Source organism: Leucoraja erinacea, chromosome 1 (assembly GCF_028641065.1).
Source record: "Leucoraja erinacea ecotype New England chromosome 1, Leri_hhj_1, whole genome shotgun sequence".
NCBI lineage: Eukaryota > Metazoa > Chordata > Chondrichthyes > Rajiformes > Rajidae > Leucoraja > Leucoraja erinaceus.
In genome coordinates, this window is record NC_073377.1 from 110770013 (window position 1) to 110797689 (window position 27677).

At 45.5% G+C, this 27677-nt stretch overlaps 1 protein-coding gene across 6 annotated transcripts in view; it reads left to right on the forward strand.

Annotated features, from left to right (window-relative positions):
- LOC129700722 (netrin receptor UNC5C-like) overlaps window positions 1–27677 on the forward strand; it is a 286525-nt gene that overhangs the window by 96318 nt on the left and 162530 nt on the right. Inside the window, exon 1 of one of the 6 annotated variants that reach the window (XM_055641381.1) lies at window positions 13057–13189. The exons of the other annotated variants lie outside the window; for them this stretch is intronic. Within the exon in view, the coding sequence (XP_055497356.1) occupies window positions 13180–13189 (10 nt within the window). The 5' untranslated portion in view covers window positions 13057–13179. Of the gene's footprint in view, window positions 1–13056; window positions 13190–27677 lie in introns of those variants that run through there. 6 annotated transcript variants of the gene reach the window in all.

A 27677-nucleotide genomic window follows, 5' to 3' on the forward strand; every position in this document is an offset into this window, starting at 1 on the left:
CTGGGCTAGAGTTGTTGCTGGCTGTGAGTCTCTGGGATCTCCATGCTTGCAGTGGGCCTGGGGGTCGGTGTCCCGATGAGGGGGCGAAGCTCGGGCTGTGGGCGAACTGCCACTTGTCGCTGTAGCGGCCCATTGGAGAGCGGCTTCTGGTGGTCCTGACGTCTCTCAGCTCCTGTCCAGGGGGATGGCCGGAGACGTCAGGACCAACAGGAAACCCGCTCCCCGATGGGCCGCTACAGCGACAAGTGGCACTTCGCCCACAGTCCGAGCTGCGCCCCCTCATCCGCAACCCGGGTTCCTCTGGAGTTGGAGCGGGGCTGGGCTAGAGTTGCTGCTGGCTGTGAGTCTCTGGGATCTCCGCGCTTGCAGTCGGTCTCCCGTTGGTCCTGACGTCTCCGGTCACCCCTCTGGACTGGAGCTGAGACTGGGAACTGTACCGCCCTTGCCCCCTCCCTCTGCAACTGCAAACAACCCCACAGTTCCCAGTCTCAGCTCCTGTACAGGGGGGTGGCCGGAGACGTCACAGCCCGAGCTGCGCCCCCTCATCCGCAACCCCAAGACCAAGACGTACCTTGCACACCATCAGCTTCGGTCCCTACGGGGAGCGTGTTCCTCTGGAATTGGAACGGGGCTGGGCTGCTGCTGGCTGTGGGTCTCTGGGATCTCCGTGCTTGCAGTGGGCCTGGGGGCCGGTGTCCCGTTGGTCCTGACGTCTCCGGTGATTGGCACTGGCTCCGACGTGAAGACAGTGCAAAACCCCCGCGCCGGTGCAATGGGCGGGGAGCTGGAGAAGGGAGGGAAGGGGTCACACATATGGCCGGGAAGCAGAGGGGTGTAGGTGGGGTGAAACTTAAGGGAGTGACAATTTGCTGCTGCCTGCCCGCTGAGTTAAAAAGTTCTCATGCAAGACTCACGATACACTGTGTATCGTGAGTCTACCGTGGGAACTTTTTAACTCAGCGGGCAGGCAGCAGCAGATTGTCAATTATTAACCCTCCCGCGCAATATACCCTCACCTTCTCTTTTATGAATGGGGATTTAGTTCCCCTTTCTTCGAGGACGGACCGGAGGTTCCGCTGTCACCTCTGCGGGCCGCCCTCGGTGAACGTTTTCAATAGGTGCACCTATTTCTCTCATTATCTTTCTTCAAGGACTGAAAAAATGTCGCTATTCGGAGGTTTTCGTTATTTGGATCTTCGGATAAAAGGTTGTGCACCTGTACTAAACACAATCTGAAGATTAGTCCTGAACTGAGATGCCACCTTGAGTCTGAAGAAGGGTTCCGACTGGAAACATCAGCCATCCGTTTTCTCCAGAGATGGCGCCTGACTCACCGAGTTACTCCAGTACTTTGTGTCTATCTGAGACGTCACCTAACCATGTTGTCCAGAGATTGGCTGCCTGACCCGCTGAGTTACTCCAGCACTTGGTGTATTTTTAAACACACGGCTGATTCATCCTTGGGTTTCAGGTCACTTCTACCTGCACCAATCATCCCCCCTGCCCCTCCCACCGAAACATCGCAGCGATTGAACTGTTACTGCCGGCAAAAAGGTAACGAGATGGGAGCCCCCATCTGGAGGCCCCCCCCATCCCAAATTACCCCTTCCTCATGTCCTTAGAGTCCCAGACACGAACAAGCCTCTAGCAGGTGGTGACTAAATGAGCTTGCAATATCCCCCAGTCCATTATCACCTCTGGACGTGTGAAGTGATAATGGAAGTGAAAGAGGTGCAGCAGAAAATTGGCTCTTAATATTTTATGTGATGCAGCTGAGGGTGAGAGTAATGTAGTGGGGGAAGCTAGAGATCTTTGTGAAGGTTTTTTTATGCAGAAAAATCACCACCACCTTATTCATTTACATTTGGGCAAAACCATTTTTTTGTAATTGAATTGATTGCAGCCTTTCAATTAGGTGCAATATACAACATTGTGTTGAAGTCGGAGTAATTCTGTTGCGTGTTCAATCAGGGTTCATTAGGGGGCGACACAGTGGTGTCGCGATAAGAGTTGCTGCCTTACAACTCCAGAGACCCGGGTTCGATCTTGACTTCAGGTGCTGTCTGTACAGAGTTTGCATGTTCTCCTAGTGACCTTCGGCTGCTCCGGTTTCCTCACGCACTCCAAAGGCGTACAGGTTTGTAGGTTTATAGGCTTTGGTAAAATTGTAAATTGTCCCTAAGATTGTGACGTTTGGGTCGGGACCCTTTTTCAGACTGATCGAGCTAGTGTACGGGGTGATCGTTGGTTGCGCAAACTCGGTGGGCTGAAGGGCATGTTTCCATGCTGTATCTCTAAAGTAAACCATTTCTGGGAGTTTCAGTGAAAGACACAAAGTGCTGGAGTAACTCAGCATGTCAGGCAGCATCTCTGGAGAACATGGATGGGTGACGTTTCAGATCAGGACCCATCTTTAGACTCGACTGTCACCTATCCATATTCTTCAGATAGATGTTGCCTGATCCACTGAGTTACTCCAACATTTTGTGTCTTTCCTTGGTAAACCATTATCTGTTGTTTTTACATTTGTGGAAGCTTGCTGTGCATTATTTCTTCATGGAAAAAGTGTTGCCATATTTTCAACATTTCAGACAAGCATCTTTGTTGGACACTATGAGCTGCAGATGCTGGTTTACTAAAAAAAAGATACAAAGTGCTGGAGTAATTCAGCGGGTCAGGCAGATCGCTGGAGAACATGGATAGGTGACATTTCAGGTCGGATCCCTTCTTCAGACTCTTCTTTGGTTGCTGAGCTTATAGTCATAGCGTCATGCAGCAGGGAAACAGGCCCTTCGGCCCAACTGGTCCACACCGGCCAATATGCCCCATGGAGAGAAGATAGACCTAAAGAGCTGGAGAAACTCAGCAGAACAGGCAGCATCTCTGGAGAAAAGGAAGAGGTGACATTGAGTTACTCCAGCATTTCATGCCTATTTTTGGTGTAAACCAGCATCTGCAGTTCCTTCCTACTCAATGTATTCATATAGTTTTTTTTTTCATGTTCATAAGAGATATGAACAGAATTAGGCCATTCAGCCCATCAAGTCTATTCCACCATTCAGTCATGGCTGATCTATCTTTCCCTCTGAACCCCATTCTCCTGCCTTCTCCCCATAACCCTTCACAACTGTACGAATAAAATACTGTCAAACACCGCCATAAAAGTTCTCCACAGCCGTCTGGGCAATGAATTCACCACCCTCTGACTAAATACAATTCCCCCTATCTTCTTTCTAAATGTATGCCCTTTTATCAAGCCATCCACAGTGCACAGATAAAGGGCAATGGGTACAATATATAGCGCAAGATATAACATTGAAGTCTAATAAAGTGCGATTAAAGGAGGTAATAGGATGGTTCAGTTGCCTGATAACAGCTGGTAAGGTATTGTCCCTGAATCTGAGGTGTGTGTGACTGCTGGAAGGAGCTGATCATGGGCTTTAGGAGGGCACATCATCCGAGGACGTCCACTCCATTGAGGATAAATGGGGATTCTGTGGATAGGGTGAACTGTTTTAAATATCTGGAAGTCCACATCTCCGAGGATATGACATGGGCATCACACGCCTCAGCACCCGTGAGTAAGGCAAGGCAGCGCCTTTACCACCTCAGGCAATTGAGGAAATTCAGAGTGTCTCCGAGGATCCTCCAGTGCTTCTACGCAGCGGCGGTGGAAAGCATTTTGTCCGGGAACATTACCATCTGGTTTGGGAATTGCTCTGCCAAGGACAAGAAGGCTCTGCAGAGAGTAGTGCGTTCGGCCGAACGCACTATGGGAACTTCACTTGTCCCCCTGCAGGAAATATACATCAGGAGGTGCAACTCCAGAGCCAACAATATCATGAGAGACCACTTCCACCCCTGCAACGGACTGTTCCAGCTGCTACGGTCAGGCAAACGCCTCCGTTGCCATGCGGTGAGAACGGAGAGGTTGAGAAGGAGTTTCTTCCCAGAGGCCATTCGGACTGTAAATGCCTATCTCACCAGGGACTAACTCTACTGAACGTTTTTTCCTTCCATTATTTATTATGTAAAAGAATATGTGTGTTATGATTGTGTTTATAGTTTGTTTGCTTGTTTGGTTGTTTGTCTTTTAGCACAAAAGTCCACGAGCATTGCCACTTTCATTTCACTGCACATCTCGTATGTGTATGTGACAAATAAACTTGACTTGACTTGACTTGACTGGGGTGAGACTGCTCCTTCTGATTATGCTGGTGGCCTTGTCGAGGCTGCGTGGAGTCAGTGGAAGGGAGATAGAGACAAGGTGCTGGAGCAACCCACCGGGACAGGCAGCATCTCTGAAGAAAAAGGATGGGTGACGTTTCGGATTGGCACCCTTCTTCAGACTTCACGGGGATTGGGTTGTGTGATGGTCTGGGCTGCGTCTGGGCTCTGTGCAATTTTGTAGGAATCATGTCAGTTGAGCCATCAACTGCGAAGTCTTCTGTTCAGGGGATCAATCACGTCAGGGAATGGTTTCTGACCCTGCGGCCCTTTGACTCAGAAGCCAAAGGCTTTAGTTGAAGGACGTAATCTGAGCTGGTGTTACAAGCATCCTGCCAAACCAGTGTGTACAAGACCTCCCAGGCTTATTGTTGCCTTACATTATTCAGTTTAGCTGCAGATCAATCTGTTCCAGGAACACTTCATCCTGACAGATGTGGGTATCGACACACAGCATTAATTTTATGGATCGAAAGCTCGCTGTGTGATATTTGTTTACAACAAATTTCAAGGTTTACTCTTTAAGCTCGGGATTGAACCAATTTATTTTAATCAGAGAGAGGAAAAAGAGCTGCAGAAATTTCAAACTGATGTATTAACAGCAACTTCACTCTGCCGTACTTCGATTTAGTTTTTTTAAAGACATCAATTTTGCATTTGCAGACACGTCAGCATTCATACCCAGCTTCATAATAACACAGCGGGCCGCTGTGAAAGTAATATGATGAGAACATTTCTATGGATCTTGTTCATGCCATAAATGCAGTGGTGAGTCTGTGGAATTCATTGCCACAGACAGCTGCGGAGGCCAAGTCAATGGGTATTTTTAAAGTGGAGATTGATAGGTTTTTGATTATTAAGGGCGACAAAGATTACAGGGAGAAAGCAGGAGAATGGGGAAAAATAGATCGGCCATGATTGAATGGTGGAGTAGACTTGATGGGTCGAATGGCCTAATTCTGATCCTGTGCCTTATGGTCTTATGGGTTAATACCTCTCATTCAAAAGCATCAGAGGACTGATCTTTTATCAGTCATATTAAACTTTATAAGCACAGAGCCTATCCCAATTAGAAAGCTAATAAAATGAGACATAAAGTTGTGGTTTAACTCAACGGGTCAGGCAGCATCCCTGGAGCACAGGATACTGAGTTGGATGATCAGCCATGATCATATCGAATGGCAGTGCAGGCTCGAAGGGCCGAATGGCCTACTCCTGCACCTATTTTCTATGTTTTGTCTATTCCCCCGTAATGTAATATGTTTACATATTCACAGATTCTGTTGTGCTGCAGCAAGTAAGAATGTCATTGTCCCATCCAGGATAAAACACTCTTGACTCTTGACCTGAGAACTAATGTACAGGTGATTGCAGGTCGCTGATGGCCCTATTTCCACACTGTATCTCTAAATTAAAGTAAGCTAAATAGGAATTGCAATAGAGAAAGCAATGATTGAAGCAAATTCATAATCAAATTAATTTCAAATTGACCCAGTCAATGTGAAACTGTATTTTTCCTTGTTTTGTTATTATTGCCTGATTTTCTTTAAAAAGCAGAATGCATGCATAAGTGCACTGTGGCTTTCTGGATAATCAGTTCTAATGAAATGCCACCTTTAGTGCAATTTGTTGGCAAATTTTTGGTCCTGGTCTTTCTCAGTGTTCATCAACTCCATGTCGTAGCTGATTTCAGCCAATCAGTATTAATTGCAACCTAATGTGTAGGGAGAAAGTGCGGATGCTGGTTTATACCGACAATAGACACAAAATGCTGAAGAGATCTAAGATCTTTTATTGAGATCTAGGCGGCATGATGGTGGAGAGGTCCAGTTGCTGCTTTACAGCCCTGTAAGCACCGGAGATCCGGGTTCGATCTTGACTACGGGTGCTTGTCTGTACAGTGTTTGCACATCCTCCCTGTGAAATCTTTGGTTCTCTCCCACACTCCAAAGAAGTACATTATTGGCTTTGGTATAAATGTAAATTGCCCCTAGTGTGTGTAGGATAGTGTTTAAGAAGGAACTGCAGATGATGGAAAATCGAAGGTACACAAAAATGCTGGAGAAACTCAGCGGGTGCAGCAGCATCTATGGAGTGAAGGAAATAGGCAACGTTCCGGGCCAAAACCCTTCTTCAGACTGATAGGGGGGGCGGGGAGAAGAAAGGAAAAATTAGGAGGAGGAGCCCGAGGGCTGAGGGATAGATAGGAAGGGGAGGAGACTGCAATGGCTAACAAAATTGGGAGAATTCAATGTTCATACTCCCAGGATGCAGACTCCCCAAGCGGAATATGAGGTGCTGTTCCTCCAATTTCCGGTGTTGCTCACTCTGGCCATGGAGGAGACCCAGGGCAGAGAAGTCGGATATGGAATGGGAGGAGGAGTTGAAGTGCTGAGCCACTGGGAGGTCAGGTTGGTTTATGCGGACCGAGCGGAGGTGTTCGACGAAACGATCGCCAAGCCTCCGCTTGGTCTCACCGATGTAGATCAGCTGACATCTAGAACAGCGGATGCAATAGATGAGGTTGGAGGAGATGCAGGTAAACCTCTGTCGCACCTGCAACGACTGCTTGGGTCCTTGAATGGGGTCGAGGGGGGAGGTGAAGCGACAAGTGTAGCATCTCTTGCGAGTGTAGGATAGTGGCAAAGTACGGGGTTGGCGTGGATTTGGTGGGCCAAAGGGCCCATTTCTGCGCTGTATCACTAAACTAAACTAAATTAAATCTAAGTCGAGCGGCATTTAGAATCCGTCATTCCTCATCACAAAAAATGGAGCAAAGCAGACATCTGTTAGCAAGTCAAAATGTTTTGCAGCCAATTATGTGCAGTTAGATCGTGGAACATAGAACAGTATAACACAACAAGCCATTCGGCCCACAATGTCTGTGCTGAACATGATGCCAAGACCAACCCGTATCTGCCTGCACATTATCCATATCCCTCCTTTCCATCCTATCCAAACGCCTCTTAAATGTTACTTCAGCATCCTTCGACTGTTCTCTTGTAAGAGGTGATAAGTGTCATGCAAATCATTTGTCAAGCTTTATCCCACTTCCACCTCTCTTTTCCAGCTTTCCCCCCCATCCCCCATTGCAATCAGTCTGACGAAGGATCCCAACCTTTGGACTTTAGAGATAGCACGTGGATACAGACCCTTCAGCCCACCAATTCTGCGCCGACCAGCGATCACCCTGTACACTAACACTATTCTACACATTAGTGACAATTTATTTCCCGGAAGCCAATTAACCTACAAATCTGTACCTATTTAACGTGTGGGAGGAAACCAGAGCTCCCGGAGAAAACCTGCACGGATATGGGGAGAACGTACAAACCCTGTACAGACAGCACCAGAGAACGGACCCGAGAGATACAAGATGGCGTCCAAGCCAGGTGACTATTTGTGTGCCTGTCACAGAGGCAGATCTGCAATCACACATTACAATTGCTCCACACATTTAGATCTCTACCTTCCGCAGCAACATTTTAACTATGTCCCCTCATCATGTATCTGTACATTGTGAATGGCTCGATTGTAATCATGTATTGTCTTTCCGCTGACTGGTTAGCACGCAACAAAAGCTTTTCACTGTTCATGTGACCATAAGATAAGCAGACACTGAAACCGAACCCGAGCCTCTGGCACTGTAAAGCAGCAACTCTGCCGCTGCGCCACCGTGCAGCATTAAACGTTGCCTGTCCATTCCCTCCACAGATGCTGCCTGACCCGCTGAGTTCCTCCAGCACTTTATTAATGGATCTACAGTAACTGTGTCTCCACCGTGATACTCTGAAATCCCGTCACCCACCCTGCCTCAAACCATCTAACAGACAAGACTCATGCATTAGTGGCACATGGCTTTCAAGTTGTTGGTCTTTTATATCAAATTTATTGCTAAATGGAAGCGACTTTGAAGCTAATTATAACTCCTGGTGTAAAGTGTAGCTTATGTTATGCCCCTGAGTACTGCAAGCAGAGCTTCCTCACCAGGTTCATAGGTTGATAGTATTTTTTGATGAAACGCTATTAACGTGGACATTCTTTGCTTCAGGTATCCATGGTGATTTGATACGCTTTTAATACAGAAAATGCTATTCAATAGAAATGAAGGCACATAGCCCTGGATTAGGCTTCTGTTGATGCCTCATAATTCAGGTAGTTTTGTTGATTGTTTTGTCTCTTTGATGATATGGCTTATTACAACGTTCGATGATTTCACTGCCTGCAAGTTGAGGGGCTGTGAATATGATTCTCATGCCAGAACTCCAATGGTTTAAGCTGCAATCTTTGCATGTGGCAATGGAATTACTCTGGTTAGATTTCCCCAAGGGCCCCAGGAATTTATAGAGACAACAGTGCAGAAAAATGGCCCTTCAGCCCAACCCGTCCATGCTGACTTTGATAGCCCATCTAAATTAGTCCTTTACCCACTTTTGACCCAAAACCTTCCTATCTGTGTTAATTATTAAGTTGTTTTTTTTTTGTTTTGTTTATTAGATGTTATTTATGTGTTTACAGGCCTTTTAAATTGCTGCAAGTGAGAACGTCATCGTTCCCTTGTCAGTACATATGACAATAAAACACTTGACTATCCATGTGCCTGTCCGCTGTCTTTTAAATGCCGCTATATTACCTGCCAACAACTTCCTCTGGCAGCTCATTCCATTGTACCGAACACCCTCTGAGTGAAAAAAAATGCCCCTCAGGTTCTTATTAAATTTTGCCCCTCTCATCTTCTATTTCTTCTAGTTCTTGATTCCTCTATCCTGGGTAAAAGACTCGGTGCAGCCACCCCATCTATTCCCCTCACAATCTTATACACCTCCATAAGATCACCTCTCAACCTTCTGCTCTCCACAGAATTGCTTTCTTGCCTGCCCAACGTCTCCCTATAACTCAGGCCCTCATGTCCTGGCAACGTCCTGGCAACTTAGAACATAAAGTAGTACAGCCCCAGAATGGGCCCTTCGGCCCACAATGTCTGTGCCAAACCTAATGCCCTAACCTAGTGTAATATAAAGGAACTGCAGATGCTGGTTTATACCAAAGATAGACACAAAATGCTGGAGTAACTCAACGGGTCAGGCAAGCTCTGAAGTAGGATCCCCACCTGAAACATCACCTAACCATGTTCTCCAATTATACAGCCTGACCTGCTGAGTTACTGCAGCACTTTGTGTCTGATAATAGACAATAGGTGCAGGAGTAGGCCATTTGGCCTTTCGAGCCAGCACTTCCATTCACTGTGATCATGGCTGCTCATCTACAATCAGTACCCTGTTCCTGCCTTCTTCCCATATCATAGAAACATAGAAATTAGGTGCAGGAGTAGGCCATTCGTCCCTTCGAGCCTGCACCGCCATTCAATATGATCATGGCTGATCATCCAACTCAGTATCCCGTACCTGCCTTCTCTCCATACCCTCTGATCCCCTTAGCCACAAGGGCCACATCTAACTCCCTCGTAAATATAGCCAATGAACTGGCCTCGACTACCCTCTGTGGCAGAGAGTTCCAGAGATTCACCACTCTCTGTGTGAAAAAAGTTCTTCTCATCTCGGTTTTAAAGGATTTTCCCATTATCCTTAAGCTGTGACCCCCTTGTCCTGGACTTCCCCAACATCGGGAGCAAACTTCCTGCATCTAGCCTGTCCAACCCCTTAAGAATTTTGTAAGTTTTGATAAGATCCCCTCTCAATATCCTAAATTCTAGAGAGTATAAACCAAGTCTACCCAGTCTTTCTTCATAAGACAGCCCTGACATCCCAGGAATCAGTCTGGTGAACCTTCTCTGCACTCCCTCTATATCCCTTGACTCCACTATCTTTAAGAGCTCTATCTAACTCTTTTTTTAAAGCATCCAGAGAATTAGCCTCCACTGCCTTTTGAGGCAGATGAATTCCACACTCACAACTCTCTGGGTGAAAAAGTTCTTCCTCATCTCCATTTAAATGGCCTACCCCTTATTCTTAAACTGTGGCCCCTGATTCTGGCCATGTTTCCTGCCAAGACCACCTCGTATCTCCTTGATTATGAACGAGGACTCCTGAATAACAATGTAATCTTTTACATTCCGAGGAATACATGCCCAGTGGTGAATGAACATTGTGTGGAGACATTGTTGGAGGCCACACATATCCTTATCTCTGAGGGAAGACTTGAAGAAGCCAGATGTATAATCTCCAATTACACACAGGCAGTTATGGAGCCATACAGCACAGATACAGGCTCTTCAGCCTAACTCAGGCATGCCAACAAAGATGCCCCATGTAAGCTTGTCCCATTTCCCCCATATCCCTCTAAACCTTTCCTATCCATGTACATGTCCAAATATCATTTAAATCGTGTTATTATACGTGCCTCATCTACCTCCTCTGGAAGTTCGTTCCATGTACATACCACCCCTCAGGTTCCTATGAAATCTTCCCACTTTCACTCTGATTCTATGCCCTCTTGACTCTGGGTAGAAGACTAAGTGCATTCACCCCATCTATTCCAGTCATGACTTAATACTCCTCCATAAGATCAAGCCTCCTAGCCAGCTCAACCTCTCCCTATAGCTCAGGCCCAGGAGTCCTGGCAAAAGGGTGGCACAGTGGCGCAGCGGTAGGCTTGCTGCCAGGGTCCCAGGTTCGATTCTGACTATGGGTGCTGTCTGTACGGAGGTTGCACGTTCCTCCTGTGACTGCGTGGGTTTCTCTAGGTGCTCCGGTGTCCTCCCACTTTCCAAAGACGCGCAGGTTTGCAGGTTAACTGACTTCTGTAAATTGCCCCTGGTGTGTGGGATAGAACCAGTGTAGGGGATATCGATGTTCGGCGTGGGCTCGATGGACCGAATGGCCAGTTTCAGCACTCTATCTCTAAGCTAAACATCCTCGGAAATCTTTCCTGCAATTGTTTCAGCTTAATGGCATCTTTCCCAGAGCAGGGTGACCACAATTGAACACAACACTCTAAGTGGTATTTCCAGATGGCTATTAGTTTGAAGCAGGTGCCCTTACATACATACACCTCAGCTCATAACCTGACCTTGTTAGCTCTTCTATCTGCCTGTAATGTATTTAAGTGTAGCTTATGATTTCATACATCAGAATTAGCTACAGCTATTTGTTTCAAGTGGAACTGAGCCTTGGCAGATATTGATTACTGGCTCTTCTTATTGACTATCAGATCAACGTGTTCATTTTAATGACATTCTACAATAACAATAGAAATAACATCTTGCGTGAGGTAGACAGTCAGAACCATTCACCCAGTATGGAAATGTCAAAGACGAGAGGGTATAGCTTTAAGGTGACCGGGCCATTGTTTAAAGGAGATGTGCGGAATAAATTTATAACCAAGGGTGGTGGGTGCCTGGCAGTGGTGGAGGTAGGTGCTTTATACTTAACTTTAGACTTCACTGATACAGCACTGAAACAGGCCCTTCAGCCCACAGGCAGCATCTCAGGAGAACATGGAGAGGTAGCATTCTGATTCTAAAACCCCTGTCCCACGGTACGAGTTCATTCCAAGAGTTCTCCCGAGTTTGCCCTGATTCGAACTTGGAGATTTACGGTAATGGCCACTCGTCGGTACTCGGGGCTCTCGTGGACATTTTTTAACATGTTGAAAAATCTTCACGAGTCTTCCCGTGCTTACCTGCCGTTAGCGAGTCTTTCCGAGTACCTGCCGTTAGCAGTATGAGCCGCTAAGTGATGTCCCCGAGCTCCGACGTTCATTCCCCGTGCTTAGCATGAGTTTGATTTTTTTTTAAACTCGGGAGAGCTCTTGGAATGAACTCGTACGGTGGGACAGGGCTTTAAGTCTGAGGAAGGCTCCCGACCTGAAACGTCACCGATCCCTGTTCTCCAGAGATGCTGCCTGACCTTCCGAGTCACTCCAGCACTTGTGGCTATTTTTATGTCAACTACCACTTGCAGTTCCTTGTGTCTCCAACTTCTGTCTTTGATTGCAATCCCATGTAGATCTCCAGCGGGATAGTCTTCTAGAGCACAACCTCACTCTGTGGGACTGCCCTTTGAAGATAGCCGCAGTTTATTTAAGTGGGACAATTAGAGTTAAGGGAGTAGGTGGGAGATAAGGATAAGAGCCTTACTGTAAACAACTTGCTGTCAACAATAAAGTTACAAATCAAACACCCACTAAAAGTAGGCAGTAAAGTTTATGAGCTGTCTTACTCCTGCCATTAGCGAGAGTGAACTCAATTGTGGCACCTTAAACATATTGTACTGTTGTTTGAAAAAAGCCCTGTAAAAATATGTTGAATGACTGAGAGCAGAGCCAACACATCAACATTTAGTCAAATATTTACTTCAGCGCTCAATATTACGCAGAAGAAAATAATGACTTGCTATTTGACCATAATGTTGCCTGGATTAGTGGGCATAAGCTTTCAGAAGAGGTAGAACAGACTTCAATGGTTTCTCTGGAATGCTGGAGGTTGAGGAGATACCTGATAGAAGTATCTAAAATGATGAGAGGTGAAGATAGGATAGACCTTTTGTCCAGGATGGAAATGTAAAGACTCGTGGGCTTAGCTTTAAGGTGAGTGGTTTAGCTTTAAGGTAAGTTTAAAGCAGATGCGGAGGGAAGTTTTTTTTTTAACACAGAGGGTGGTGGGAGCCTGGAACGCGCTGCCAAGGGGTGGTGGTGGAGGCAGATACGATAGTGGCATTTAAGAGGCTTTTGAGTAGGCACATGGACATGCAGGGAATGGAGAAATACGGATCATGTGCGGACAGGGGAGATTAGTTTAACTTGGCATCATGTTTGGCACAGACAGTGTGGGCAGAAGGAACTGCTCCTGCGGGCTGAACTGCTCTTTGTTCTGTGTTCCACGTGACAATAATACACCAAACATCAACTTTTTCACTCAGAAGGTGTGTACAGTACATGGATCGAGCTGCCAGAGGAGGTAGTTGAGACAGATACAATAACAACATTTACGAAATGTATCCAGGTAAGTGGATAGGTAAGGTTTAGAAGGACATGGGCCACACATGGGGAAATGGGACCAGCTTGGATGGGACATCTTTATTGGCTGTAGGGCTGTTTCTGTGCTGTATGACTCTAAGGCTCTGTGAATCTGTGACAATGTAGAAGTACATTTAAGCTCCACACAGACAGCAGCAGGGGTTGGGATTGAACCTGAGATGTTGGAGTTGTTAGTCAGCAGCACTACCAACTGCGACAGTTTGGTGCCATTCTTAAGCTAGGATGTCGTCCCCATCTTCCAGCCTACCTCACTGCAGACTTGGACTTTTTCTCAATACCTGTAACACGATAATACTGCACTGTGGCATTTTTCTCTTTGCACCACCTGTTGTACGTATGCGTGGCTTGATCGTACTTAAGTATGGTATTATTTGACTGGATAGCACGCACAGAGAAAGATCGGTAAAGATTGTAAATTGCCCATAATGTGTTGGATGGTGCTGATGTACGGGGTGATTGCTGGTCAGTGCGGACTCAGTGGGCTGAAGTATCTGTTTCTGCTCTGTATCTCCAAACTAAACTAACGGAACTAAATTGTTCGTTAAACCTCACACACAGCTGAATGAGACATTCTCCATTGTACTGGACTGAGTGTGCTCACTTGATTAATTCACCATTATATTGATTGGAGAATATTGGATAACCAAGAATAACCAAGATAAAATCAAATCAGAGTTTTCAGATGTTATCAGACCCTGTGAAAGTGAAGCTGAGGATTATAACTCTGCTTTGAGCTTTGAGATTAGATTACAGCGTTCAAGTGACCCCGGGTTATATTCGATAAATTTAAAAGGATACTTTGTCTCTGCCCCAAAATCTTCTGTTATAGTTGAGTTTATTGTCACGTGTTGCAAGGTGCTGTGAAAAGCTTCCGTTCTTGCGTTCTATCCATTCAGCGGAAAGGCTATGCCTGAATACAATCAAGTCGTCTACAGTGTACAGATACAGGATAAAGGGAATAACATTTAATGCAAGATAAAGTCCAGTAAAGTCCGATTAAAGGTAGTCCGAGGATGTACAATGAGGTAGATGGATGGTCAGGACCGTTCTCTAGTTTATGATAGGGTGATTCAGTTGCCCGATATCAGCTGGGAAGCAACTTTCCTTGAATCTAGAGGTGTGCTTTTTCACACTTCTGTACCTCTTACCCGAGTGTCTGGGGTGCGACTCGTCCTATGCTGAAGGGTTTGTCGAGGCAGCATGAAGTGTAGATGGAGTCAATGGAAGGGACGTTGACTTGTGTGATGGTCTGGGCTGCGTCTACAACTTTCTGCAATTTCTTGGCGTCTTGGATGCAGCTGTTCCCAAACCATGCTGTGATGCATTAAAGCAGAGAAATAGGTGCAATTCTGCTGGAACTCCAGAAATACTCAGCAGGTCAGGCAGCATGTGTGAAGAAAGAATCATGCAGTACTTTAGGTTCATAAGTCTGAAGAAGGGTGTATGTCTGATTCACTGAGTTACTCCAGCACTTTGTGTTTTGGTCTGGAAAGATAACTCTTCTGTAAGAGGAAAATGTACAATTAATGGCAAGACCTTTAAGTGCGTTGGTGTACAGAAGGATCTCAGGGTCCAAGTCCATACCTCCCTGAGAGTGACAACACAGGTACATAGAGTGGTAAAGAAGGCATATGTTATGCCTGCCTTCATTGGTCTGGTCATTGAGTATAAGGGCCAGGAACTCATGATGCAGCTTTATAGGATTTTGGTTAGCGTGCATTTGGATTATTGCGTGCAGTTCTGGTCGCCCCATTACCGGAAGGATGTGGAGGCTTTGGAAAAGCTGTAGAGGAGGTTCACCAGAATGATGCTTGGATTAAGGGGTATTAGTGACACGGAGAGATTGGACAGACTTGGATTGTTTTCTGTGGAATGCCAGAGGTTGCGGAGAGACCTGATAGACGTGTATAAAATGAGGGGAGGCAAAACATAAGGGGAGACAGTCAGAATCTTTATCTTAGGATGGAAATATCAAATACTAAAGCACACAGCATTAAGGTGAGAGGGGAAAGTTTAATTGAGATGTGAGGTTTAGTTTTTTACACAGAGGGTGGTGAATGAGGCTGCAACATGCTGGCAGGGGTGGGGGTGGAGGCAGATATGACAGTGGCGTTTAAGAGACTTTTGGAGAGGCACATGGATATGCAGAGAATGGAAGGATATGGATCACGTAGAGGCAGATAAGAATTGTTCTTGGCATCATGTTCGGCACATACATTGTGGGATTAAGGACCAGTTCTGTACTGTGCTGTGTAGAATCTTTGAGACCTATTTAAGAACTGGTACAAGCACAATGTACTGAATGATCTCCTTCAGAGATTTACTTCCTAAAGCAGAGATTTACTTCCCAATTCCCCACAGAAGGCTTGTTTGTGGCTATTGAGTGCATGTTCATTATTTGTTTTGCTCTCAATTTAGTACTAATTTTATTTTTAAACATAGCATATTGTGACTGGGCAGCACGGTGGCGCTGGGGTAGAGTTGCTGCCTTTCAGCGCCAAAGACTCGGTTCCATCCTGACTTCAGGTGCAGTTTGTACGGAGTTTGGATGTTCTCCCTGTGACCACCACCCCCTGAGTGAATAAGGTTACACCTCGGGTTTATATTAAACTAGACTAAGTGGGACCCGTTGGATCTCATGTACACATGGGAGAGCTGGTCCCCCAATGCAATATTCAACCTCTGCACCAATTACAATATGGCCAGTGGGGGCGTTCTGGACCGCTAGTATGTGTGTTGTGGGCTGAAGGGACTGGTTTCCAGAGGGCTAGTATGGACATTGTGGGCCAAATGGATTCTTGCGGTGGCAGCTCAGTCATTCAAGCCTGATGTGCTGGCAGCTCACTCACGGCTGGTGGGCTGGCAGTTGACTCGCAGCTATTCTTTGAAATTCCATTTCAAGCAGGGTGCAAGGCCACCAAATTCAAATGCAGTTTCCTACCATTTCAAGCAGGGTGCAAGGTCCCCAAATTCAAGTGCAGTTCCTTACCACTTCAAGCAAGGTGCAAGGCCATCAAATTCAATTGCAGTTTCATGCCACTTCAATCAGGGTGCAAGGCCACCAAACTCAAGTACAGTTTCATGCCATTTCAAGCAGGGTGCAAGGCCAGCAAATTCAAGTGCACTTTCATGCCATTTCAAACAGGGTGCAAGGCCACCAAATTAAAGTGCAGTTTTGTACCATTTCAAGCATGTTGCAAGGCCACCAAATTCAAATGCAACCATACCATTTCAAGCAGGGTGAAACCACCATAAAATCACACAAAACACCCCACAAACACCACACTCGCAGTTCAGTAGACGTTCAGTGTGTTTAGTTGATTCACAGCTCAGACAGAATCATGACCTCTCCCTCCCCCATGTTGCAGAGACTGAGCCACACCCACACTTCCAGGTTTTATAATCCCTCCCCCCTCCCACGGGAAGGGGCATGGCATTCATGGCGTGATTGACAGGAGAGAGATTCTCAACATTTTTTAAACACTAATAACACTTTTATTTTTCATTGATGGGAAGAATCATCTGCGCCTGTTGAGCGAAGGGGGACGGCGAGTAAGATGGCCAAAAAATCACAGCCGTAAGTGGTAGCGTTTTATCTAAAATCAATATACAGTGCAAACAGGAAGTTGTCAAGTAACCACCACCAACAGCCATTTGCAGTACTTCACCTCAAATCAACCACCACCAACAGCCATTTGCAGTATTTCACCTCAAACCAACCACCACCAACGGCTATTTACAGTGCTTCACCTCAAACCAACCACTACCAACAGCCATTTGCTGTGCTTCACTTCAAATCAACCACATTTTCATTTTCAAACCACATTAATAGCACTCAAGATCAGTAAAACCACACTCACAGTTTAGTAAACATGTGTTCAGTGTTATTCACAGCTCAGACTGAGAGACGTGACCCTCTCGCTCCCCCATCTTGCAGAGACTGACTGAGGCACTCAATACGTCTGGGTTTTATAGTCCCTCCGGAAGGGGCGTGGCCTTCAGGATAGAGAATCTCAACATTTTTTAAACACTAATAACTCTTTTTGTTTTCATCGATGAGAAAAATCCTCTTGTCCTGCACAGTGGAGTAAGATGGCCAAAAATGACAGCCATAAGTGGCAATGTTTTTTCTAAAATCAATATACAGAACAACAGGAAGTGGTCAAGATCAGACTTTTAGTAATATAGATCTTGCCTTTCTCACCTAAACACATGTCTTCTTGTTTTTCATTCATCTACCCTGTGTAAAAGACTGTGCATTCACCTTATCTATTCTCTTCAAGATATTATAGACTTCTATAAATCTCAACAGATTCAGTACAGCATGGTGGGGCACTGGCAGTTACTGCCTTACAGCGGTAAAGGCCCAGATTTAATCCTGACTGCTGGTGCTGTCTGTACAGAGTTTTTACATTCTCCCCATGAATGCGTGGGTTTTCACCGGGTGCTCCAGTTTCCTCCCACACTCCAAAGACGTATGGGTTTGCAGTTTAATTGGCTTTGGTAAAATTGTACATTGTCCTTAGTTGTAGGATAATACTAGTGTGTATGAGTTGACCGCTGGTCAGCATGGACTCAGTGGGCCAAAGGGACTGTTTATGAAATCTAAAGACTGAGATACAGCAATGGAATCATTGCATCCTCTCCGGTTTAAGGAGTCTTAGGAAAGAATTTGCCATGGCAACACCAACACTTTAAGCCCAATTGACTTAATACAAACATTTTTCTCCTCTTCCGAGCTCGCCACCCAGCATTCAGAAGTATTTTTAGCTTGTTAAATCCGTGAGGTTCATTGTGATTTAATAAAATACACGACCACTTTCGGATGGATGGGGATAATTGCCCATTGATTCAAGACTGAATGGAAGAGTGTGTGTGTTCAAGTCGCTGTAAGGCAAAAAGAGTGGGATGTAGATAAAGGCATACCGTGAGTGAGCTTACCGCGTTCAGGTAACTTCACAGTCAATATTACCCATTAGCAGTGGTGCCCAATTTAATGGTGCGGAGGTCACAGCAGGGTTGTAAGAGTGATGCTCTTTGCCCGTACACTCTCCGGATGCTATTGATCGAAGCAGATCGCCCAATTAAACACAGTTTGCTCCTGCTGCTGCAACATGAACGAGGGCGAAAGCTACTCTTCGCTTAACGTCAAGCAGAATCCATCATCCTTTCATATGCTATCTGTACAAAATCATGAAAGGAATAAATCGAGTCTTGAGTCTTTTGCCCAGAGTAGGGGAATTGAGAACCAGAGGACATAGGTTTAAGGTGGGTGGGAGGGGGGGGTGCGGGGAGATTTAATACCTGAGGGGTATCTATTACACACAGTGGGTGAATGGAACGAGCTGCCAGAGGAGGTGGTGACGTGAATAGGAATGGTTTGGAGGGATATTCACCTAACGCTGGCAAGTAGGACCAGTGTCTCAGGATGGAAATATTTTCAGTCTGAAGAAGGGTCTCGATCCGAAATGTCACCGATTCCTTTTCTCCAGAGATGCTGCCTGACTCGCTGAATTACTCCAACATTTTGTGTCTATCTTCGGTGTAAACTAGCATCCGTAGTCTCTTCCTACAAATAGTGGAGGGTATAGCTTTAAGGTAAGAGGAGCAGTGTTTAAAGGAGATATGCGGGGCAAGTTTTTTACACGGTGTGGCGAATGCCTGGAACATACTGCCAGGGGGTGGTGGTGGACCATTTTGACTCTTTATATTGGCGGTCTATTTACCTGTTAAGGTGTGAGTGGGGTAGGGATAGCTTTGTTGTAGGACTCTGGTCTCTTGCTCCTGCTACAGTTCATCAATATCAGCTAATTGTTGATAACTCCAATCGAGAATGCTGGAGGGATTTCTTTCTCCATAAAGCAAAGAGAATGTCACACCAGTGTCTGCACGATTTAGTTGATCACAACTCCATTAACAGACACAAATTGCTGGAGTAACTCAGCGGGTCAGGCGGCTCTTTTGGAGGAAAAGCCTGGGCGATGTTTAGATTCGGAACCTTTCTTCAGATTCAAGCCTTTTGGATTTCGACCTGAAACTTCACCTATCTTTTTTCTCCTGAGATGCTACCTGACCAACTGAGTTACTCCAACACTTTGTGTCTATCTTTGGTGTGAGCCACAATTTACAGTTCTTTGTTTCTACTTATGGATAAACACCTTGTCAGCAATGCTTACATTCTGGGGATGATACAGCATGGAAACAGGTCCTTCGGCCCAACTTGCCCATGCCAACCAAGATGCTCCATCTACACTAGTCCCACCTGCCGCGTGTAGCCCATATCCCTCTAAATTTTTCCTATCCATGTACCTATCCAAAAGTTTATTATAGACAATAAACAGTAGGCTATTCGGCCCTTTGAGTCAGCACCGCCATTCACTGTGATCATGGCTGATCATCCACACTCCCGTTCCTGCCTTTTCCCCATATCCCTTGACTCCGCTCTTTTGAAGAGCTCTATCCAACTCTCTCTTGAAAGCATACAGAGAATTGGCCTCCACTGCCTTCCGATGCAGATTCCACAGATTCACAACCCTCTGTGTGAAAACGTTTTTCCCCATCTCTGTTCTAAATGCCTTACCCCTTACTCTTAAACTGTGGCCTCTGTTTTTGGAGTCCCCCAATATCGGGAACATGTTTCCTGCGTCTAGCATGTCCAAACACTTAATAATCTTATATGTTTCAATAAGATTCCCTCTCATCCTTCTAAATTCCAGTGTATACAAGCCCAGCACTCCATTCTCTCAACATATGATAGTCCCGCCATCTGGGAATTCTCTCAACATATGACAGTCCCGCCATCCTGAATCTACGCTGCACTCCCTCAATAGCAAGAATGTCCTTCCTCAAATTTGGAGGCCAACATTGCACACATTACTCCAGGTGTTGTCTCACTAGGGCCCTGTACAACTGCAGAAGGACCTCATTGCTCCTATATTTAACTTCTCTTGTTATGAGGGCCAACTGCCATTCGCTTTCTTCACTGACTGCTGTACCTGAATGCTTACTTTCAGCGACTGATGAACAAGGACCCCGAGATCCCGTTGTACTTTCCCTTTTCCCAACTTTACACCATTCAGATAATAATCTGCCTTCCTGTTTTTGCCACATTTATCCACATTAAACTGCATCTGCCATGCATCTGCTCACACACCCAACCTATCCAAGTCACCATGCATCCTCATAGCATCCTCCTCACAGTTCATACTGTCACTCAGCTTTATTTTACCTGCAAATTTGCTAATGTTACTTTTAATCCCTTCATCTAAATCATTAATGTATATTGTAAATAGCTGCGCTCCCAGCACCGAGCTTTGTGGTACCCCACTAGTCACTGCCTGCCATTCTGAAAGGGACCCGTTAATCCCTACTCTTTGTTTTCTGTCTGCCAACCAATTTTCTATCCATGTCAGTACCCTACCAACAATACCATGTGCTCTAATTTTGCCTACTAATCTCTTGTGTGAGACCTTATCAAATGCTTTCTGAAAGTCCAGGTACACTCTCGCTTGTCCATTTTCCTAGTTACATCCTCAAAAAAATCCACAAGATTAATCAAGCATGGCCCCCTATAAATGCTGTTATAGTACCTGCCTCACCTCCTCTGGTATATGGATAGAAAAGTGATATGGGCCAAATGCAGGTAAACAGGACTAGCTTAGATGGGGCATCTTGATGGGTATGGACAAGTTGCCCTGGTACAAGGATGGGAAAGTGATATGGGCTAATAGTGGGCAAATGGGACAAGCTTAGATGGGGCATCTTGGTGGGTTTGGATGAGTTGGGCTGAAGAGCCTATTTCTATGCTGTATGACACAGCTCATTCCATATACCCACCACTCTCTGTGTGAAAACATTGTCCACTCATAATGGTTGCCCATTTTGTAATATTTAGATTCTCATCTTTTCATGGGATATCTGGTTACAAGCTGCACAAGAATCTGACATTTATTCCCTTTCCCTACTCCAGAAATGCTCACGACCATTATAATACTCGATAAAGTCAGACAGCTTGGCTTTAAATGTTACATAAATCTGGGGCCCACACTCCTTCATAGTATGAAGAATTCATTACATTCCCAGGTTAAGCGTTCATTTATTTAACAACTCACAGAAACCACTCCTTTAATTGAAACTTCTGTGATTGATATTTCGCTTGAACTCCCCATGTCAAATAAAATGTCAGAAGTTTGGTAATTCAGGTGTTAAGGAACCAAGTAAATTGCAGCTAGAATGTAATTGAATGGCACATCAGTCTTGAGGGGCAGAATGGCTGTTTTGTGTTTCCTTTCGCACTAATGATCCGATGTTTTTTTAATTAAAAAATATTTATAACGAGTGAATTCCGAGGCCTTACAAAGGGCACAAACAGGCTTCCTTGTGCTGATACCTCTGGGCCTCATTGCAGTTCTTGGTTGGAGCTTTCGTTCGCGTATGGTTGAGAAGAGCTGAGGGTTTGTTTCCCCTTATGGACTAGTTAGCTGTTCCAAGAGTGGAACATTCACCAGGCCACAGCTCGGGCTTCACAGCTTCGTTCCTTAGATGTAAATCATGAACTAGATTCGGCTAAGTACGTCCCACGAGAGCTCAATTGTAGCATTTTGCTCTACATTTCCAAGACGTGAGAGTCTAAAAAAAGCACAAAGAGCAAGAGACATGATAGTTACGCTGTAGCTGCAGAGACGCAGTGCCCTCCAATCAAGGAGGCTTTTGAAGAAGAATACAAAAGATCAGCACAACACGCACGCTTTATTTAACAGAAAATGCAAAGAGTTCACCCAGTGATTTATGTTCTCAACGCGAGCTGAACAGGTAGCATTGGCAAGTTAGAAACATAGAAACATAGAAAATAGGTGCAGGAGGAGGCCATTCAGCCCTGCACCTCCATTCAATATGATCATGGCTGATCATCCAACTCAGCATCCCATACCTGCCTTCTCTCCATACCCCCTGATTCCTTTAGCCACAAGGGCCACATCTAACTCCCTCTTAAATATAACCAATCAACTGGCCTCAACTACCTCTGTGGCAGAGAGTTCCAGAGACTCACCACTCTCTGTGTGAAAAATGTTTTTCTCATCTCGGTCCTAAAGGATTTCCCCTTTATCCTTAAACTGTGACCCCTTGTCCTGGACTGAGTTAAGGTTGTTTTTCATGCAAAGGGTGGTTGGTGGGTGTATGGGATGGGCTGCCAGAGTAAGTAGTTGAGGCAGGTGCTATAGCAATGTTGAAAATACATTTAGAAAGGTAAATGGAGAGGGCAGGTTTAGAGGGATATGGGCCAAAACCAGGTAGGTGGGACTAGTGTAGATGGAACATGTTGGCCAGTGTGTTGTTTTGCTACATGGTACTGCCATCTATGCACTTTTTGCAGCCTAACACCATCTCTCCGATTGCAGGGTGACCAAAACTGGACACAATACTCCAAATGCGGCCTCACCAAGGTCTTGTACAGCAGTAACATAACATCATAACTTCTGTACTCAATACCCTGACTGATGAAGGGCAATGTGCCGAAAACCTTCTTGACCACCCTCTCTACCTGTTATGCCACTCAAGGAACAATGTGCTTGCCACCTCTGCTCTGCAACACTCCCTAGTGTTCAGCCATTCAGTGTGAATGTCCAGCCCTGTTTTGCCTTCCCCAAGTGCTACACCATGCATTTATGCGTGTTAATGAGAAAATGGGTCACCATAGAACTAGTGTCAATGGGTGATCCATGGTCTGTGGACTCACTGGGCTGAGCCTGTTTCCATGCTGTATCGCTCTAAACTAAAGCAAAAACATCGCAGATCATTCTGCTTTAGAACTGATGGTGGCGTACCACTTTAAGCGACCATATTCTAAAGATAATGTTTTGTTTAGTTTAGTTTAGTTTATTATTGTCACATGTGTTGAGGTACAGTGAAAAGCTTTATGCTAAGTGCTATCCAGTCCGAGGAACGACTATACATGATTACAATCAAGCCATCCACAGTGTACAGATGGAGGATAAAGGTAATAAACTTTGCTTCAAGATTGTCCAATAAAGTCCGATTCAAGATCCATCTACTTCATTGGGTCACCAATGAAGTAGATGGATGGTTCGGAACCGCTCTCTAGTTGGTGACAGGATGGTTCAGTTGCTTGATAACATCCGGGAAGAAACTGTCCCTGAATCTGGAGAGCGAAAGAGAACAAGTTAGCAGGAGGGACAGATTCTGAAGGGAATATGTAGGTATGTTACAAAACCTACCTGAATCGTCGTTGAGAATCTGCCCCAGCCCGTGTGCGCGATTTTGGCGCTGTTTAGAGGGGGCAGGTTTAAAACGCGATTTTTACTAGGCTGTTCCAATCGAAGATGTTCAGCCTAGTAAATCATTAACGAAAAATCGCTGAAAGACCCCGTTGCAAAAGGTATTATTAGTTTTATAGGCCTCGAATAATAGTTATAATAGTTTTTAAATCACTCTCTCAACCCGCGACCTCTCGCAGCCCCAGGGTTTTATAAACAATTAAAGGTATGTACCTTATTTTTACATTAAAAGGGGCTTCTTAAGACCCCTTTATACAAAGTTTACTATAGCGAGTAGTTTGTTTTGTGCTCTTTATATCCCGCAGTATTTTTCTGGGCATTTGAGGGCACAAATCCAGCGCAATGTGAACGTTCTAAACCAGCGCGTTCACAGGAACCCACTAGAAAGCTGATTTAAAATGGACTTTAATTTACAGCAATTGAACACTAAATTCCTTCCATTTGGCCTATAAATTGATGTAAATGAGATTTAAAAATCATGTTTTATTGTGAATTATTTGTGAATATTATTTGGACACTTAGGCTATTTAAAAATGTTAATCATTTATTAAGAAATGGATAGATGTTTAGATCTAGTGATTGAAGTTTGAAATTAGCTACAATTGGGTAACTAACTAATTATATGCTTTAATTTCAGGTCATCCAAGTAAGATTATTTTATATTTGTTTCAGAATGGTTCAATCTATGATAACTGAAAATTTCATTTAGTTCTCTTAATTTTTAAGAAGGTTATGGGCTTTTGACTGTACATGATCACATCTTTTTTGTTATGTCCATAGAAAATCAATAGGGAACAAGATGCTTATTTCCGAGTATGAAAATGGCCATAACTTTTTTATTACATGAGATATGAAAGTGAATTAGGTGTCAAATTAAACTTCTTTTTATGCTTTATCTGATGGGATAAATTTAAGACTTGATTTTTTAAATCTCATAATTTTGTAACATTGCTAGAATATGTTGCAAGCATTAAGGGCCACTTGGCCATCATTTACCCCTCATTTACGCATCATATGTACCACACCAGGTCAATAGGCAAATTGCGCCACCCTCACACCCCCAGCATAGCACCACCCCACCACCACCACCACCCCCATCACCATCACCACCACCACCCCCTCCACCACCACCACCATCACCACCACCACCACCCCCACCACCACCACCACCACCACCCCACCACCACCACCCACCACCACCACCACCACCCATCACCACCACCACCATCACCATCACCACCACCACCACCACCACCACCATCACCACCACCACCACCGCCACCACCACCACCACCTCCACCACCACCACCACCCCCCCCCACCACCCCCCCCACCATCACCACCCCCCCCCCCCACCACCACCATCACCACCACCACCATCAGCACCACCACCACACCACCACCACCAACACCACCCCACTACACCACACCCCACCACACCCCACCACACCCCACCACCACCCCCCCCCCACCACCCCCCCCCCCACCCCCACCACCACCACCACCCCCACCCCCCCCCCCCCCCCCACCCCCCCCCCCACCCCCCCCCCCCACCCCACCCCCACCACCACCACCACCACCACCCCCATCACCACCACCACCACCACCACCACCACCCCCACCACCACCACCACCAGTGTCCTCTGGTCTTGATTCCTTTACTCTGGGCAAGATACACTGTGCGTTTAACCGGTCTACTGTGCACTTAACTGATGAGAATGTGTGGCGCTAATTGATATTTTAAGTGCCTTCATCTAGGAAAATATTTTTTTAACAGATCGCCGCCACTCTGCACATGGAGATTTTTTTTTATTATTTTGGTTTAAATTAATGGGGCAGAGATAAGATTCATTAGCGTTATTGTTTCCAGAGGGGAATTCCTTGGACTCTTGATCCCACCAATAACTGAAGAATAGCTAATTAGTTTAGAGTGAGTTGAACCAAGGCACTTTCATTACTATGTAAATTCACAGGATCAGAACGTCGATTAATATTTCATGCCTGGGCTTTTTAACGAGGGCTGTTAGGTTTAGCACTTGCATGAAACAAAAACCAAACCATTTATATAAACTAGGTCTCGAGCCCACATATTTCCTCAGTTCCTAACTTTAATGTGGAGAATATGCACTAAATTTAGTTGACGTATTAAAAATGTTATCTATTTTCTGTTCACTCTTTCTCTCATTATAACACTATCATAGAATTGTGGTTAAGTGGGTGAAATTCACCATGCAGATCCATTGATTAATGAAATATTTTCTTTACAAATCTTCTCCAGAGAGTCATAGAATCTGCGCTACAGCACAGGAACGGGGTCTTCTCCCAACTTGTCCGTGATGAACAAGATGCCCCATCTAAGCTAGACCGTTTACCCACATTTGTCCCAAATCCCTCTAAAACATCCCCATCCATGTATATGTCCAAATGTCTTTAAAATTGTGTTATTGTCCCTGCCTCAACTATCTCCTCTGGCAACTCGTTCCATGTACCCACCACCCTCTGTATGAAAAAGTTGCCCCCCAGGTACATATTAAATGTTATCCGTAGCTTAGCTTAGCTTGGTCGAGATGGGCCAGAGTGCCTGCATTGTACAGCTCAGAGATACAGTGCAGAAACAGGTCCTTCAGCCTACCAGGTCCATGCCGACCAGCAATCCCCGCACATTAACACTACCCTACACCCACTAGGGACAATTTTGACATTTACCAAGCCAATTAACCACCAAACCTGTACATCTTTGTAGTGTGGGAGGAAATCGAAGATCTCGGAGAAAACCCATGCAGGTCACGGGGAGAACGTGCAAACTCCACACAGACAGCACCTGTAGTCAGGATCGAACCCGGGTCCCTGGCGCTGCATTCTCTGTAAGGCAGCAGCTGTACCGCTGCTCCTCCATGACTGCCACAAAGCCGTGACCACCGTGAATCCCTCTCATCTTAAACCTATGTCCTATGGTGTTTAATTCCCCTGCCCTGGATGAAAGCATAGTTGTCTCACCCTAGTTCTCTGGTTTAGGCAGACAGCATGCAAACAGATGAAGGTTACACAGAAAAGCTGGAGAAACTCAGCGGGTGCAGCAGCATCTATGGAGCGAAGGAAATAGGCAACGTTTCGGGCCGAAACCCTTCTTCAGACTGATCGGGGGTGGGGGTGGGTGGGGACAAGAAAGGGAAAAGGAGGAGTAGCCAGAAGGCTGGAGGGTGGGAGGCTCAAACAGATGATATGGCCCATCGAATCCACGGCGACTATCAATCACCCATTTACACTAGTTCCACGTTATTCCACTTTCACATGCACTCCCTGCACATTAAGGATAACTTACAGAGGCCAATGAAACTACAAACTTGCACCCGGTCACAGGGGAAACCTGCAAACTCCACACACCGACTGCGGCTGAGGTCAGGATTGAACCGGGGTGTCTGGCCCTGTGAGGCAGTGGTCCTACCAGCCGCACCTTTCTGCCGCTCTACTGTAACAATCTTCCACAAGACATGGTGATGTCACAGCTGATGAATTACTGGACTTGTAAACCCGAGGCCCAGCCTAATATTCCAGAAGATAGGCACAAAATGCTGGAGTAACTCAGCGGGCCAGGCAGCTTCTCTGGAGAAAAGGAATTAGTGACTTTTTAGGTTGAGACCCTTCTTCACATTGCAGAAAAGGGGCTCAACCCAAAACGCCACCCATTCTTTCTCTCCTGAGATGCTGCCTGTCCCGCTGAGTTACTCCAGCTTTTTGTGTTTATCCCAGGTTTAAACCAGCATCTGCTTCCTATACTTAATATTCCAGAGTTCAGATCCTTCCATAGTAACTCAGTTAATAATCTATATTTACTAGTCATCATGACAAAATAGGATAAGAGCTCACCTGAAATAAAACCAAAGACTGATTGCAACCGTCAGCAAATCAGGCAGCATCTTAGTTTAGTTTACTCTAGAGATACAGCACATAAACAGGGCCTTCGGCCCACCAAGTCCACACTGACTTGCGGTCATCCTGTATGCTAGTTTTATCCTGCATACTTGGGAAAATTGACAATTTACAGAAGTCAATTAACCTACAAACCTGCACGTCTTTGGAGTGTGGGAGGAAACCAAAGCACCTGGAGAAAACCCACACAGTCACAGGGAGAACATGCAGACTTCGTACAGACAGCAT